This window comes from Esox lucius, chromosome 10, assembly GCF_011004845.1.
Source record: "Esox lucius isolate fEsoLuc1 chromosome 10, fEsoLuc1.pri, whole genome shotgun sequence".
NCBI classification, from domain to species: Eukaryota; Metazoa; Chordata; class Actinopteri; order Esociformes; family Esocidae; genus Esox; species Esox lucius.
Window position 1 is genome coordinate 18,093,301 of NC_047578.1, and position 16,412 is coordinate 18,109,712.

Sequence of the window (16,412 nt, forward strand, 5' to 3'; positions counted from 1 at the left end):
TAGTAATTGCGAGCCAGGGCATTGGCAAGCATGGTGCACTACCCTTAGACGTTACACTAGTAAATTAAAAACATTTACTCAGTAAATCTGAATTTTCAATTAAGTCAGTTCGACACTCCAGAAAAACAATATTGGAATATTACATATCCTACATTCAAATATTTCTTTATGTTAAAAATAATGTTTTTCTAGATTAATTTAGAGAGCGCATTAGATCACGTGCTTAGTATGTTTTACATGAACATGCACTGTACCAGTAAAAGTTATGACCGCTGAGATGCAAGCCGGTCGAAATGTCGTGTTTTTAGGGAGACCCTGTCTCAATTCTCTAATCCTTTTCTTTTCAAGTACGTCTGCATTCATTGGCAGACAATCCTTGAGTTAAATGGTTAACATTTACGTCATTCAAAATAAGCATATCAATGATTGGTTAAAAGGCGCGTGGTGGCCCCTCCTTTCTGCAAGCACTGTGAACGAATACTTCCGCTAGGCCATCATGCCCTCCGGAAGTGAGTTTGTTTTATTCGGACACAGGCGAAATCACTGGAGTGAGAGTGAAAGGTGGCCAAATCAAGTTTAAAAAAACACACGGTGCCCAACGAGGAGCGTGTTAAGAGAGTCTAAACAACGGTCTAGGGTTAGGTGTGCTCCACTGATAAGAACAGAACGTTTAGAATTTCCCCCGAACCTCAGTGTCTAACCCCTCAAGTCCTCTGGGGCCAGACGAAGCGAGGCGGGAGGTGATGGAGCCTTCACCGGCAAAGGGGAAACCGCTGGGTCGCCTATTGGTGTCTTCGACCCTGGACGCAAAAGATGAGCTGGAAGAGGTAGGGCTTTTATAACATATTCTCAAGAAGCTTTGTTATGTCACACAAACAGCTGTTCAACCATGTAGCATACAAAAAAAAACAATCACCTATACAAAGACCTGGTTACCATTTTAAGGAATAGCCTACATGTTGCTACGGTAGCTAGCTCAAAAACATTCAGTAACATGAATTCCTAATTATAAAATGACTTTTCTAGCGTAGCTAGTAGGCCCATATGTGTAGCTTACTAGCTACCTAGGTTTGCCGTAAATATGTTTGCTTTCTTTACGTGGGTTAAACGTTGGAGAATGAAGCAGAGCTTAGCGTAGCATCTAGCATGGGTAAACATACTGTATGTGGATGAGACACCAGTCTGCACATGCGCAAAGCATATCATACACATGTCAATACGGAGCCTTTTCTGACACAACCCTTTAAATGATTCTTCTATGCAAACCAAGAGCATAAATTTCACACTAAGATAGCTAAAATATTTTTCGTACAGCATGTAACTAGCTCAGTTGACAGCGTGATTGTCAAACTCAACTGGTTGTCTGCTATATTTGTGTGAATGGCGTCTGTATGATTCATCTGATTGTTGTTTCCATGTGGGTTGTCCTGCTGTGTGGTCTTTGACTGGCTTTGTGTGTGTGTGTGTGTGTGTGTGTGTGTGTGTGTGTGTCTACCCACATTATGTGAACTGCGAAATATTCAGCCTGTCTATGTTTGTGTCTTACCTGTTTTTGTGGTTAACGTTCCTTTGTGGTTGTGTTCATCAGCGGTTGGAGAGGTGTATGGGGATCGTCACTACTTTGACCAATGGCATGTCGGAGCGGGAAGCCAATGATGCCCTTACAGCCAGTGTAAGGTTCCCCGGACCCTCGCTAATACATTCCCATCACAGGATACTACTAGAATGTGCAGATGAGATGTCGCTTCTTGCATGTTTTTGTTCTACATTACATTAGTGTAGGATTGCAATGTGTCTAGTTGAATGCGACTGTCAGGGTCATCAGAGTACTAGCAGTTGACCAGTGGTCACACATCAGTTTTTTTGGCCATTTGTAATCGTTAAAGGATGTGATACATACGCTGCATGGCTATAGCTTCCGGTGTTGATGTTAGAAATAGAGTGGATTAATGAATTAATACAGTTAACATGGTGTTAGGGCTGAGTTATACTGTTCATTTAAGTCATTTAGCAGTCACTATTATCCTTAGCAGCTTAGAGTAGTGAGTGCATGGATTTTCATATTTGTTCTTACTGGTACACTATGTTGATGTCAATCTCACAATGTCGTACTTCTTCCTCCTCTGTAGGTGTGTAAGGGTCCCCAGCAACATGAGGAGGTGTGTCTGGGACTCTTTGCTCTGCTGCTCACAGAGCCCGCGCAGGCACAAAGGGTAAGGCCTTGTTACTACCAAACCTTATCAGCGTTGTCATACATGTAATCATTTCATGTGGTCATCAGGGTCGCCAAGACGGCTGACTTTATTCTGAAAACCAGTTAATTTCCCCATCAAGTCTGTCATTTTGCAATGCGGTTTCAAATTCCCTGGAATAGCCACACTGTTTTTACAGGAGTTAGAAGTTCATTTTGCAAAACAGAAAGTCCAGACAGGAGTCAAACTGCTCCATTTGTCAAAGTCACCAATTGTTACATTCACTATGCACACCAACATGGATACCCTCCTCACATGGCCTCAATTACCTTACATGGAGAATCTTACGAGCACACTAAAAATAGTGTGCTGCACTGATTATAATGTCAGCACCATTAGGGGTGCCCTGATTTAGAGTTGGAGTGGCTAGCATGTCTTTCCAATACAAATGCCTTGAATATTTTCATCTCCATGATATGTCTAAGCAATATTGCACAGGGAATGTGGTATGACTAATATACCAAAGCTAAGAACTTAGCTGAGTTCCTGTAGAGAGTACTTAGCTGTGGTATATTGGCAATATACCACTAAGTCCTGAGGTGACTTACTGCAATTTTGAACCACCACTTAACGCAATTAGAACAGTAAAAATTAATGGAATGTCATACCTGCAGTATACAGTCTCATATGCCACACCTTTCAGCCAACCAGGGATCAGACCACCTGGTTAATAATGCCCTATAATCTGTTATACCTTCCACAGTGCTACAGAGACCTGACCCTGGTAAATAGGGATGGTATGAATGTGATCCTGATAAAGATCAACCAGATCCTAATGGAGAAGTTCCTTAAGCTGCAGGATGTTTGTCGGACACAGGTAAGCAGTCTTTCTCTGTAGAAAACACAGGTAAGAAGTCTTTCTCTGTAGAAAACAGGTAAGAAGTCTTTCTCTGTAGAAAACACAGGTGAGCAGTCTTTCTCTGTAGAAAACACAGGTAAGCAGTCTTTCTCTGTAGAAAACACAGGTGAACAGTTTTTCTCTGTGAAGAAGTTATCTCTGAGTGAATCAACTTTACCTGCACAGAGTACACATTTTACTGTTTGAATAATTTTTTATGACATTTCATAACAATCGACTGGAGGACCAACGTCCCTTCTCTCCCCCCAGTTGGTGTGGTTGGTGAGGGAGCTGGTGAAGAGTGGTGTGATTGGAGCTGACGGAGTCCTCATGACCCTCATGAAGCAGATCGCAGGTCAGTCTACTCTACATGCCTCCTGGCTGTGTTGCAGATCAAGACGATACCTGACCATTCCAGCTGCCAGTCTGATACCTACCCTCCCCTCCACCCGGTTGTCCTTGTCCATCTGGTCATGCTTCTGACCTGGCTTAGGATTTATAGAGACTGAACCCAACCCAAATGCATTTACTAATTATTACAACTTGTACTCTTAAAATGTTCACCCGGGACACAGCCAGAAGAGGACTGGTTACCCCACTGAGCCTTGTTCCTCTCTAGGTTTCTTCCTAGCCACTGTGCTTCAACATTGTTGTTGCTTAATCCTTGGGATTTCAGGCTGGGTGTTTTGTAAAAGCACTTTGTGACAACTGCTGATGTAAAAAGGGCTTTATAAAAAAAATTGATTGATTTACTGTTGTTCTCAATGTTCTGACCAAGGAAATCCTGGTGCCGGTTCACAGTTTAGACATTTGGGCTTCCTTGCCAATTCTGTGTAATTTCTTGTGTCCAGGTGGAGACATCTCCAATAAGAACCTGTGGCTGGCGGAGAATGTGCTGGACATATTGGTGGAGCAAAGGTGTGTTTGAGAGCCCAGTTAAATGAACAGGAAACACTCACTGCAGTATTGTCATGCTATAAAATGTCCTAACCGTTCGTCGCCTCTGTCTGTCCCTCTCAGGGAGTGGGTGCTAAAGAGTGGCATGTTGATAGCCATGTCTGTATACACCTACCTCCGCCTCATCGTGGACCACGGCACACCGGCCCTGCTTGTGCTCAGACAGAAGGAGGTGGACTTCTGCATCGGCATGCTCCGGGAGAAGGTGAGAGGGGGAGACGTCGGAGTGGGCAAGGGACAGGCGGACAATATACGTGTGGGAGGTTCAAGTAGAGAGGGAGGAGTGGAAGGCCAGAATTCAAGGTGGGGGCGGAAGGGGAGGAGGAATGAGGGCTGATCTTATTAAGGGTGGGATTGGGGCGCGAAGATGAAGCGGATTTACTTCAACAAAACAGTTCCAGAGTCAGGATGTAGATTTGAAGGGACACGGAAAGGCAACACGACTGTCACTCGTTGCTGGGTGAAAAGATCAGCGAGCGTGTAACAACCATAGCGTGCCTCCGTGTCACCGCCCCCCCACCCCACCCCCCGTAGTTCATGGAGTGTTTCATCATCGGGAGAGACCTGGTGCGCCTGCTGCAGATTGTGGCCCGTATCCCAGAGATGGAGTTGCTGTGGAAAGATCTGCTCCACAACCCGCAGGCCCTCAGCCCCCAGTTCACTGGTAAGGGTAAGGAAGGGTCGTTAAACGTGTGTGTGTGTGTGTGCGTGCCTGTCCGTGTGTGGGTTGACCGGGCGACCTCTGAACCCGCCGTTTCTCCATCTTTTGTAGGTTTGCTGCAGCTCCTGACGGCTCGCACGTCACGCAAGTTCCTAGCCTGTCGCCTCACGCCAGATATGGAGACCAAACTGCTCTTCATGACCTCCAGGGTAAACCCACCTCTCAGGACTGTACACACATTCCGCAACACTACTCAGGACAGCACACACTCATCACCTTAACCGTGCTCTCTGTAGGTGCGTTTTGGCCAGCAGAAGCGCTACCAGGACTGGTTCCAGAGACAGTACCTGTCGACGGCAGAGAGCCAGTCGTTGCGCTGCGACCTGATCCGCTACATCTGCGGCGTGGTGCACCCATCCAATGAGGTGCTGAGCTCCGACATCCTGCCCCGCTGGGCTATCATTGGCTGGCTGCTCACAACCTGCACGGTACTGTAATTACTATTCATAAGTAATAATACATTTAATGGGCCAGGGATCACTTTCTATTGTGAATTTGGTACCTTGTAATGAATGTGCTATTACCTATCTCCTCAGTCTAACGTGGCTGCCTCCAACGCCAAGCTGGCCCTGTTTTATGACTGGCTGTTCTTCAGTCCAGAGAAGGACAGCATCATGAACATAGGTAAGACAGCGTCCCCGAAGGTAGGCGAGACAGCGTCCCCGAAGGTAGGCGAGACAGCGTCCCCGAAGGTAGGCGAGACAGCGTCCCCGAAGGTAGGCGAGACAGCGTCCCCGAAGGTAGGCGAGACAGCGTCCCCGAAGGTAGGCGAGACAGCGTCCCCGAAGGTAGGCGAGACAGCGTCCCCGAACGTAGGTCAGACAGGGAACAGGGAACACTGCCTCTATGTTAGTAGGGCGTTAACTGAAACAGAAGGTTAGAAGATGGATGCCTTTCTGCCATGATGTTGTCTGCCACTGTATCCACTGTAAACACTGTTCTCTGGGTCTCAGAGCCTGCCATACTGGTGATGCATCACTCCATGAAGCCCCACCCAGCCATCACTGCCACTCTGCTGGACTTCATGTGTCGGGTCAGTGAAAACACACGTCTCTCCTGGGGAAACCAGTTGTACAGTTACAGCGAGAACCTTTCATAACAACTGTGTTAGTTGCGCCACGCTTTAGAGAAGTGGTTAGTTAGTTTTGTTGTTCCATTTTGCCCTCACAGATCATCCCTCACTTCTTCCCACCTCTTGAGGGGCAGGTCCGACAAGGTGTCTTCAACTCTCTCACCTTCATCATGGAGAAGAGAGTGCTGGCGTGAGTATCTCCCACATGAACCCACCAACGGCATTTCAGATGGACACACTTAAAATAACACACTGCGTATTTTAATGAAACCTCCAAATTATTTTCGATCTTCAGGGAATTTGGTATAATTATTTGATGTTAGTGGATCTTAACCCCCCACCCCAGTTGTGACCCCTCCATCTGTCTTTCCCTCAGTCATTTAGCACCTCTGTTTGACAACCCTAAACTGGACCGGGAGCTGCGCTCCATGTTGAGGGAACGCTTCCCGGAATTCTGCAGTTCCCCATCCCCCCCCACCGAGGGACGGGATGAAAGTACAAATGAAAGTAAAGCAAGGTTTATTTATTAACACAAGCGTTGTCAATGGTCCTCCGGTCGGGGTTTTTGTTACACACACGCAAAATAAACAGCTCTTATCTGCAGCCACATTCCACCATGTGACAGTAGATGTACAGTAACTATATTCACTATCTGTGTGAAGCGACTTAAGAAACACACTTTATGCTATCGTATGTGGAGTTGACACGATGGAAAACTAAATTGGGTTTCTTGAATAGACTAGTCCAAAAGCACAGACTGTTATGTGTCCTATTAGAGTGGCTTTAGATAAAACAGTTTAGTTAATTGGATTGCGGCACAATTTGATCTTTCAGTTCTCCCCACTGAATATTGGATGATTGAGGAAAAACGTTGTGGTAGTATTAACCTTTGGAAGTACTTTGAATAAGGTCAACCAATAAAAGAAGGCAGTGTTTGAATGTGTGCATGTCGGAGTGTTGTATCTAGCCTGGCCCTTACTGGAGCGTTATCTTCAAGGACCCATCTTCATTGTTTGCTTGTTTCCACTTTACAATGTAATCTAATCACGACCCCTCATTCCTCAGTGAAAATGGAGGAGTCTGTTTCCTTGGAGATGGACAACCACGTGCTGCTGGATAAGGAGGACGGTTGCTATGACAACACAGAGGCTGCTTTCAGCGACGATGAGGAGGAGATTAACAACAAGGGTGAGGGTAAGGCCGGTCACGTTTTATTACTGCTCTCAGACATTTGAACATATCCGATCCAGCCAGATGCTAGATGCAAGAGCACTCAATGAACCCTGCTGTTAATTCTAGATCAGCCTTTAATACCATGACTTCCTTTAAGGTTGAGCAACATTCAATCATACACTGTTATTTGGAAGCTATTTAGAAGCTCACCATGTATTAAAAAGACTTGGCCTCATTCTGCTGTAACGTCCAAGTCACTGGCCGTCCTCTGCTTTTGGTTATTTGGTCATTTCAGGAAATAAGAAGCGGGAGTTCAGGTTCCACCCAATCAAAGAGGCCGTTATTGAGGAGCCGGCTGACATCACTCCCTACGTGGACCAATTGGACGACACGATGAAGGAGAAGGTGTTGCAGTTACAGAAAGGAAGGTCAGTAGAGTGGATGTGAGACAATACCCTCACATCCTTTGTATAGCAAACCCACTCACTAGTCCTAGTGATATTTCACGTTTCAAGTCGTTTCAGCGGAATAGTTCACTGGCGTTCTCATTGAGATCCCCAGTCACTCGTGCCCTATCCCAATTCAGAGCACAGAGAGCTACTGGGGCTGCGCTCTTCTTGTTACCCTCTATCATTTCAATGAGATGGGTTAAAGTGGGTCTAGAACAAATGAGAAGACAACCGGTGTGTTTTAAAGATTCTTTGAAGATCGGTCTATTGAACACGGTGTAAATCTGTGTGGGCTGTATATATGGTCAGAACTGTGGCCTTCATACAAAACACCCCTCAAACTCTGTGGGTTGGGGTTGTTTCTGCCATGTTGCTTCTACTGATTGCGAGTTGATTTGGAGAGACACAGAACTCGTCCCTCTGCCTCCCCTAATCACCCTCCCATTGCTCTCAGTTGTCTCTGCTGATTGCACTTATATTGCTGATTGTGACACTGGAAACCGTTTTCAAAATCAGCTCTTAAGTAATTATTCTTTCTCTCTTCCTTCTCTCCCTACTACAGTGACACGGAAACACAATGTGAAGTCATGCAGGAAATAGTGGACCTGATCTTGGAGGTGAGTAAGGGGGGGGGGGGTTCTATATTTTGGCCAAACAATTTTTTTGTTTGCCATTTCTACTTTGTGTGAAAATGTGAATTCTCTGGGATTTATTGGCGTTCTCTCTCACTGTCGCTCAGGAGGACTTTGACTCGGAACAGATGTCTACTCTGGCCTCCTGTTTGGCAGAGCTCTTTAAGGGCCACTTCAGAGGAGACGTACTGCCTGATGAGATCACAGAAGAGTAAGTGTGTTTGTGTCTGGCCTCCAGGCCAGGTGGCACAGCAGGATGTCTGTGTAGGCCGTGCATCTGTGTATACATTGAAGAAAAGTACTGGGCAAATGGTACTTGGTAGAATCTGAAGTGTGTGTGTGTTTTCCCCCTCCCACCAGGTCCCTGGAGGAGTCTGTGTGTAAACCAGTGTGCCTGGTGTTTAGGAACCTGTGTCAGATGCAGGAGGACAACAGTGGCTTCTCAGTGCTGCTGGAGATGCTGGCTGAGCTCTACCAGAAACAGCCCAAGATCGGCTATCATCTGTTATACTACCTCAAGGCCAGGTGAGCGCATTGGGGCTACGCTGCTTAGCCTTAACACTGGAGCCGCCACGCTGCTTAGCCTTAACACTGGAGCCACCACGCTGCTTAGCCTTAACACTGGAGCCGCCACGCTGCTTAGCCTTAACACTGGAGCCGCCACGCTGCTTAGCCTTAACACTGGAGCCGCCACGCTGCTTAGCCTTAACACTGGAGCCGCCACGCTGCTTAGCCTTAACACTGGAGCCGCCACGCTGCTTAGCCTTAACACTGGAGCCGCCACGCTGCTTAGCTTTAACACTGGAGCCGCCACGCTGCTTAGCTTTAACACTGGAGCCGCCACGCTGCATAGCTTTAACACTGGAGCCGCCACGCTGCATAGCTTTAACACTGGAGCCGCCACGCTGCTTAGCTTTAACACTGGAGCCGCCACGCTGCTTAGCAGTGTTTTAAGAAATCCGACTCTCTGGTAAAGAGGCAGAAAAAGCTATGGGTTATGCTCATTCTATCAGGCAGCAACTGGACATGTCCTGCCAGATTGTTGCCCTCTGGAACCACACCGTTGTTTGGACGTTGCCCTAACATTGTTTCCTTGCAGTAAAGCGGCGATGGGGAAGATGAGTCTGTATGAGTCGTTTGCCCAGGCCACGGCGCTGGGAGACCTGCACACCTGTCTGATGATGGACATGAAGGCCTGCCAGGAGGATGACGTCCGGCTCCTCTGTTACCTCACACCATCCATCTACACAGAGGTAGACACACACACACAACCACACACTACCTCATGGCTCACCACTGTTTGAATGCTGATCTCCTCTCTCTCTAGTTTCCAGATGAGACATTGCGGAGCGGGGAGCTGCTCAACATGATAGTAGCGGTTATCGATTCAACACAGGTAATTAGAAATGAAACTAAACTTGAATATACAATACTCCTTCAACCCTCCCATTGCATTCCCTTCATCTTGCTCCCTTGCCCATTTCATTCGCTTTCCCCATCATCTGCCCGTTTACATCTCACTCATACATCTCACCGTCCTGTTTGTCTCAGCTGCAGGAGCTGATGTGTCACGTCATGATGGGCGATCTGGTGATGTTCCGCAAGGACTCGGTCCTCAATATCCTCAGTGAGTCACACGGCCACCCAACCAGCTGACATCTCTCTAAATTATACAGACTGTCTGTGACTGTCTCTGTGTTTAATACTGTCTCTGGCTTACAGTCCAGTCTCTGGATTGGGAGACATTTGAGCAGTACAGCACCTGGCAGCTCTTCCTGGCCCACAACATCCCTCTGGAGACCATCATCCCTATCCTGCAACACCTCAAGTACAAAGGTGAGACACATTCCAGGCCTCCGTGGTCACGGTTCTCCCCTGTTCTCTGGCTACATCGCTAAGATTGTTACTGTGTCATTTGCATATTACATGTAATTATATACATTTGGTTCCTAGAAGCTCATCTCAGTATATTTGCACTGGGAAAGATTTTCGTAGAATAGATTTTTAATAGAATTAGGTAATGGGTCTACATTAACTGTTATTTCATGATATTTGCAAGGCAAAAGCCAAGAGCCACCTGAAAATGTGTCTCTACTTAACATAATTTGTCTTGTTTCTGAAGTGGATCATCTGTTAATTAGAAACCAATTAGAAACCGTCTGTATTTATTTGATATTCCTATAAAACGCACGTTCTCTCCTGGTCTTAAACGATGAAGGGGTACACTCAGCTAGTACATGAGACATTTTGAGCCACATGCGAGTGTCCAGCAGAGAGCTGCACCACACTGCCTTGGGTGGGGGGGGCGGGGTGGATGCACGGGGCTGCCTTGTCAAGTCGTTCTCTTGCGACTTCTAGTGTTGGTCGGGTGTCTGTGAACTCAGATGAAGTTGAGACTTTGTCTTTCAATAGGCTGTACCGCAATAAATCTTTAATGGACTTCTTAAACCTGAATAGAGTTGAGTATCTTACTGGATTATGCAGCTGTTAGATTTTTCATAACTGTATTTTGGTTTTATAACATTGATGCTGATATAATTACTTGCATAATATGCTCATTGTCATGTTGTACCTCTTCCTCTCTAGAACACCCAGAAGCACTTTCCTGTTTGCTTTTGCAACTTCGCAGGGAAAAGTATGTTGTATTTACTTAACTTTGCACCAGTACTGATCCCCATGGTGATCCTTAACCCATTAGACACAGTACTGATCCATGTGGTGATCCCTAACCCTTTAGACCCCATGCAAATTTTTGTGGGGATCCCTAATCCTTTAGACCCAGTATTGATCCCCGTGGTGATCCCTAAACCTTTAGACCTAGTACTGATCCCCATGATGATCCCTAACCCTTTAGATCCCGTACTAATCCCTGTGGTGATCCCTAACCTTTTAGACCCATACTAATTTCTGTGGGGATCCCTAACCCTTTAGACCCAGTATTGATCCCTGTGGTGATTCCTAACCTTTTAGACCCAGTATTGATCCTGTGGTGATCCCTAACCTTTTAGACCCATACTAATTTCTGTGGGGATCCCTAACCCTTTAGACCCAGTATTGATCCCTGTGGTGATTCCTAACCCTTTAGACCCAGTATTGGTCCCTGTGGTGATCCCTAACCCTTTAGACCCAGTATTGGTCCCTGTGGTGATCCCTAACCCATTAGAACTAGTACTGATCCATGTGGTGATCCCTAACCCTTTGATTCCATACTAATCCCTGTGCTGATCCCTAACCCTTTAGATCCTGTGGTGATCCCCAACCTTTTAGACCCAGTACTAATCCTTGTGGTGATCCCTAACCTTTTAGACCCAGTACTAATCCTTGTGGTGATCCCTAACCTTTTAGACCCAGTACTAATCCCTGTGGTGATCCCTAACCCTTTAGACCCAGTATTGATCCTGTGGTGATCCCTAACCCTTTAGGCCCAGCGAGGAGATGGTGAAGATGGTGTTGAGTCGGCCCTGCCACCCAGAGGACCAGTTCACCACCAGTATTCTGCGCCACTGGGCAGCCAAGCACGATGATGTTCTCGGGGAACACATCAAAGCCCTGCTCATCAAGAACAACAACCTGCCACGCAAACGCCAGAGGTGACTAAAAGTCCACCACTTTGACTACTAAAATAAATCAGGTTTTTAATTCAATCTTCATCATTTTCTTTACCTCCCGAGAAGGACTTTGATGACATGTCACAGCAACCCACTGTTTGGATATTGCCATTCCTTGGTTCATTACACTTTCTAAAAACCTTCTGAAATAGCTTACACATACATAAATGCAACTAGCCGCGCTAAGATATCCCTCCAGAAGATCCGTGTTGAACTTACAATGGAAGTTCTGGTGGCCTGTTGTGGTCCAGCGTCCTCAGGCGCTGCCTCCAGTGCACCTGTACTGTTACATCATGGGTTCAAATTCAACCTACAACTCTATCAACAAAAAAAACACTTTCACCCATCTGTCCTCACTGACTCCAAGAAAGGAAAAACAAATGCAAAGAAAACAATTGACTTTTGGACAGAACTGTTTCCAAGGATTTAAGTCCCAAGTTTTCATACTGGCATTCCATGCATTGTTTACTTCACAGGGCTTTCCGTAAGTCAAACACGGATCTTCTGTCGAGGTAAGAAAACGATTATGATTTGGGTAAAAGTCCAGAAAACTCTCATCAACTAAAGAGTGACACATGGGTTTCAAAGCTTCAGCATGGTTTTCTAGTATTCCTTCATTCATGTGGAGCTTTTGTTGGTTTTGCCCACACTGCACATAGCCTGCCTGATCACGAATGATTATTACTTGGCCTTTGTCTTTAAATGCTGGTCTGGAACAAAGCCTGCTCACTGTTGGTGACCATTAAGCCAGCTAGCATTTGTGTTCCTTTTCATTGGGGTGTAAGGAGGAAATGTTGTTTTATTGTCTCCCAGTCTGCGCAGCTCCAGCAGTAAACTGGCCCAGCTGACCCTGGAACAGATCCTGGAGCACATGGACAACCTGAGGTTGAACCTCAGCAACACCAAGAACAGCTGTGAGTCTCTGACACACATACACACAAACCCACGTCTTCTAGAACACACGCACCTGTCTGTCAATGGTACCAGACCAACAATACACTTACTGAACTCTAAAACTGCTGTCTGTGTCTCAGTCTTCACACAGACACCCATCCTTCAGGCACTGCAACACGTCCAGGCCAGCTGTGACGAAGCCCACAAGATGAGGTGAGAGCCCAGCTCTTCCTGCATTCAAAAAGGATCATTTTCTATGACTGCCTACTGTGGTCTTTCGGCTGCCCACCCATACGGAAAGGAAAGTCTCTGTTCAGCCCAGCCAAAGCTCTTCACTGTCCTTGCAGCCAAGTCCCTGCCAGTGTTCCCAAAACATCTGAAACCCGACCTTCTTAAAGAGTATCTTAGTGGGTTGTGTGTGTGTGTGTGTAATAGGATGGTAAATGTGTCCATTGTTCCCGTCTCCGCCTCTCAGATTCAGTGATCTCTTTTCATTGGCCGAGGAGTACGAAGAGGCGTCATCCAAGCTTCCCAAGTCCCGGCGCAAGGCGCCTGCCTCCTCCCCGCGGTCGCGTAAAGGCGCAGCAACCCCAGTTAGTAACGAGGAAGAGAGTGCGTCCAGCAGTGCCTCGGTAGGTCCCACTATGACCACTTCCTGTTATATCCTATTCAGGGACTTTAAGTGACAACCTTTCACCTCAGCGGTAGGGTAACATTCAGGGTCATTTAAATTACTTTTGTCAATGCAGCCTTAACTGTTCGTTGTTAAACTACTTTGCTGTCTCTGCCAGTTGTCACTATAGAATTGCTTGAGGTTTTTCTAAAGCTGTGTGTTTCCCCTAGTTCCTTTAACTAGTTTTTATTTCCATCCTTCCTTGTACATTGCAGGAGGAAGAGGACTCCAAGCCCAAAGCTCCCAAGAGGAAGAGGAAAGGCTCATCAGCCGTGGGCTCAGACAGCGACTGACCGCCACACAATCAACCCTCTCCCACCTGCCATAGTGACATACCTGGAGACCGGACCATCTGCCAACCAGCTTCTCTCAACCATTGAGGAAACCCCGCCCCCAGAGGCATGACCTCAACGGGGGGAGGGGGCAGGGCGAGGCTCCTTCAAATGGACTCTAATGCTACTGGCTGGAGCCATGGAGAACGCTCCTCCTCTCACTGGACATAGGCCGCTTTGCGTCAGTTGGTCTGGCTGGATTGGTCAAGGGAAGATTCCAGGGGGCTTGAAAAGCGAGCAGAAATGCCAGTCACTGTGGCACAGAGACTGACAGACATACTGTTACGAGACTGCTATCTATATCCTTGAGGAAAGGATTACATGAGTAGACTTAGGATGTTTGGGGGTGGGGGGGTTAAATGTGTTGCTCTAGTGTCACTTTGTGGTCCGCCTACAGTATCACACTGCACTTAGAGACATCAGAACGACAGCATTTTATTAGCCATGGCAATGATGACCAACCAACCAGCAAGACCAGCCATGCCAGTACATTTTAACAGAGTGGTCAACATGGAAGTTCAGGTTCTGGTGATGTTGCCTGTTCAAGGTCTAAGACTTGTTAAAGGGTTGAGATGGTTGCTTTTGTCCCAACACTTCCACCTCAAAAATATAATTCACCCCACATCTGGAAAAACCTTCAACTAGTGGTTGATTAATATGGGTCACTTTTTCCTGTCCACCCTACGTTTTTGATTGGCCCGAATTAAGACCACAGAAACACACTCTCATTGGATAATTTTAACCACAGATGGTTGGACTGATTGCGAGTGCAGAAATAAAGACTGTATGAATGGAGGACCCAGAAGTAGTTGCTGAACTTTTTAATGGACGTTTCTTTGTACTGACCTATTTTCATAAAAAAGATCATAACTATGTTAAATGATTATGATATTAATAAAAAAAAGGGCACAAAAACTCTGGTGTGGAGATGTAGTCCTATGTCATTGGAAAATTATGTACTGTACAACCCTGTTTCCAAAGATGTTGGGATGCTGTGTAAAATGTAAAGAAAAACAATGCAATAATGTGCAAATCATTTAAAACCTATATTCAATAGAAAATAGTACCAAGATGACATCAAATGATGAAATTGAGAAATGTTATTGAATTTGAGGCCAGCAACACATTTATAAAAGCTGGGAAAGGGGCAACAAAAGACTGGGAAAAGTTGTATTTTGCTTAAAAAAAACTGGTGGAACATCTCATAACAAATTAGATTAATTGGCAACAGGTCAGTAACATGATTGATATAAAAGGAGCATCCCAGAGAGGATGAGTGTTTCAGAAGTAGAGATGGGGAGGGGTTCACCACTCTGTGAAAAACTGCACAGGCAACAAATTAAGAATACATTTTACATTGAGAAATGTTAAGAGTTTGGGGATCTCATCTACAGTTCATAATACTCAGTGTCTTTGGTATACACCAATCAGCCATAACATTATGACCACCTGCTTAATATTGTGTAGGTCCTACTTTTTCCACTAAAACAGCCTGGACCCATCGAGGCATGGACTCCACTAGACCTCTGAAGTTGTGCTGTGGTATTTGGCACCAAGACGTTAGCAGCAGGTCCTTTAAGTCCTGTATGTTGCGAGGTGGAGCCTCCATGGATCAGACGTGTTTGTCCAGCACATCCCACAGATGCTCGATTTAATTGAGATCTGGGGAATTTGGAGGCCAAGTCAACACCTTGAACTTATGTTCCTCAAATGATTCCTGAACCATTTATGCTTTGTGGCAGGGCGCATGAAAGAGGCCAATGCTATCAGGGAATACCATTGCCATGAAAGGGTTCACATGGTCTGCAACAATTCTTATGTACAGTAGGTGGTATGTATCAAAGTAACATCCACATGAATGGCAAGACCCAAGATTTCCCAGCAGAATATTACCCAAAGCATCACACTGCCTCCGCCGGCTTGCCTCAGTAGCTCGTCTGTTGGATCAGAACACATGGGCCAGCCTTCGCTCAGCGAGCCTTGACCCTGTTTCCGGTTCACTGCTTTTCTTTCCTTGGACCACTTTTTATGGGTACTGACCACTGTGGAGCAGGAACACCCCACAAGAGCTGCAGTTCTGGAGATGCTCTGACACAGTCTAGCCATCACAATTTGGCCCTTGTCGCTCAGATCCTTATGCTTGCCTATTTTTCATGCTTCTAACACATCAACTTTGAGGACAGAATGTTCACTTGCTGCCTAATATATGCCACCGTCTGACAGGTGACATGATAACGAGAGTGTCATTCACTTCACCTGTCACTAGTCATAATCTTATGGCTGATTGTGTGTGCTGGTGAGAGGGATATTGCTGTTTCAGTTCTCAGCTTTTATTGATCTGCATTGGATTTGCTTATGCTTTATAACATTCTAGGATGGTTTGAGTGTTTGTGGATTCATTTAGGATTTTGTACATATACACTGTTCAAAAACATTATGGGAACACATAATCGTCACAATGTAACACCAATGTCACCTGTTTTGGTGCAAATTAAAGTAACAAGAGGTGCTTTGGAGAGGCAACAGCAAGACAACCCCCAAAAAGGAAATGTTTTTGCAGGTGGTGGCCACAGACAATTGCTTTCTCCTTATCCTTTCTGACAGATTCTTCCTAAGTTTTGGGTTTTGCTAGTGTCCTTGTCACTACTGGTAGTACCTGCAGCCCATTCAGGTTGCACAGGTGGTCCAGCTTCTCCAGGATGGCACATCTATATGTGCCGTCACAAGAAGGTTTGCTGTTATCTCCTCAAGAGCATTGAGGAGATACCAGGAGATGGGCTGTGACATGATGAGAGCTGGACAGGCCCGTGA

General features: G+C 46.0%; 1 protein-coding gene across 6 annotated transcripts; it reads left to right on the forward strand.

The window, feature by feature from the left end:
• The first annotated feature begins 480 nt into the window (after positions 1-480).
• ints3 (integrator complex subunit 3) lies at positions 481-14,535 on the forward strand. Of its 6 annotated transcripts, XM_010873684.5 has the most exons (30): positions 481-827; positions 1,589-1,672; positions 2,130-2,213; positions 2,956-3,069; positions 3,361-3,445; positions 3,942-4,008; positions 4,111-4,252; positions 4,582-4,717; positions 4,820-4,917; positions 5,005-5,196; positions 5,305-5,392; positions 5,722-5,801; positions 5,939-6,030; positions 6,217-6,347; positions 6,906-7,034; positions 7,309-7,441; positions 8,025-8,079; positions 8,202-8,305; positions 8,455-8,619; positions 9,194-9,347; positions 9,422-9,490; positions 9,646-9,721; positions 9,817-9,930; positions 10,681-10,729; positions 11,517-11,684; positions 12,179-12,214; positions 12,516-12,616; positions 12,737-12,809; positions 13,072-13,228; positions 13,485-14,535. In XM_010873684.5, exons 1-30 carry the CDS (start codon positions 744-746, stop codon positions 13,560-13,562), a joined length of 3,138 nt encoding a protein of 1,045 aa, XP_010871986.1. In that variant the 5' UTR covers positions 481-743; the 3' UTR covers positions 13,563-14,535. The 6 variants fall into 6 exon arrangements, with proteins under 6 accessions (XP_010871986.1, XP_010871987.1, XP_010871988.1 ...); XM_010873685.4 differs by lacking the exon at positions 12,179-12,214; XM_010873686.5 differs by lacking the exon at positions 12,179-12,214 and having other exon boundaries at positions 6,906-7,028.
• The last annotated feature ends 1,877 nt before the right edge of the window (positions 14,536-16,412 follow it).

Coding starts and splice junctions, on each gene's coding strand:
- ints3 (XM_034294826.1), top strand. CDS start 744: ATGGAGCCTTCACCGGCAAAGGGGAAACCGCTGGGTCGCCTATTGGTG. Junction 4,253..4,581: donor TCGGCATGCTCCGGGAGAAG/GTGAGAGGGGGA, acceptor CACCCCCCGTAG/TTCATGGAGTGTTTCATCAT. Junction 4,718..4,819: donor CCCCCAGTTCACTGGTAAGG/GTAAGGAAGGGT, acceptor CATCTTTTGTAG/GTTTGCTGCAGCTCCTGACG.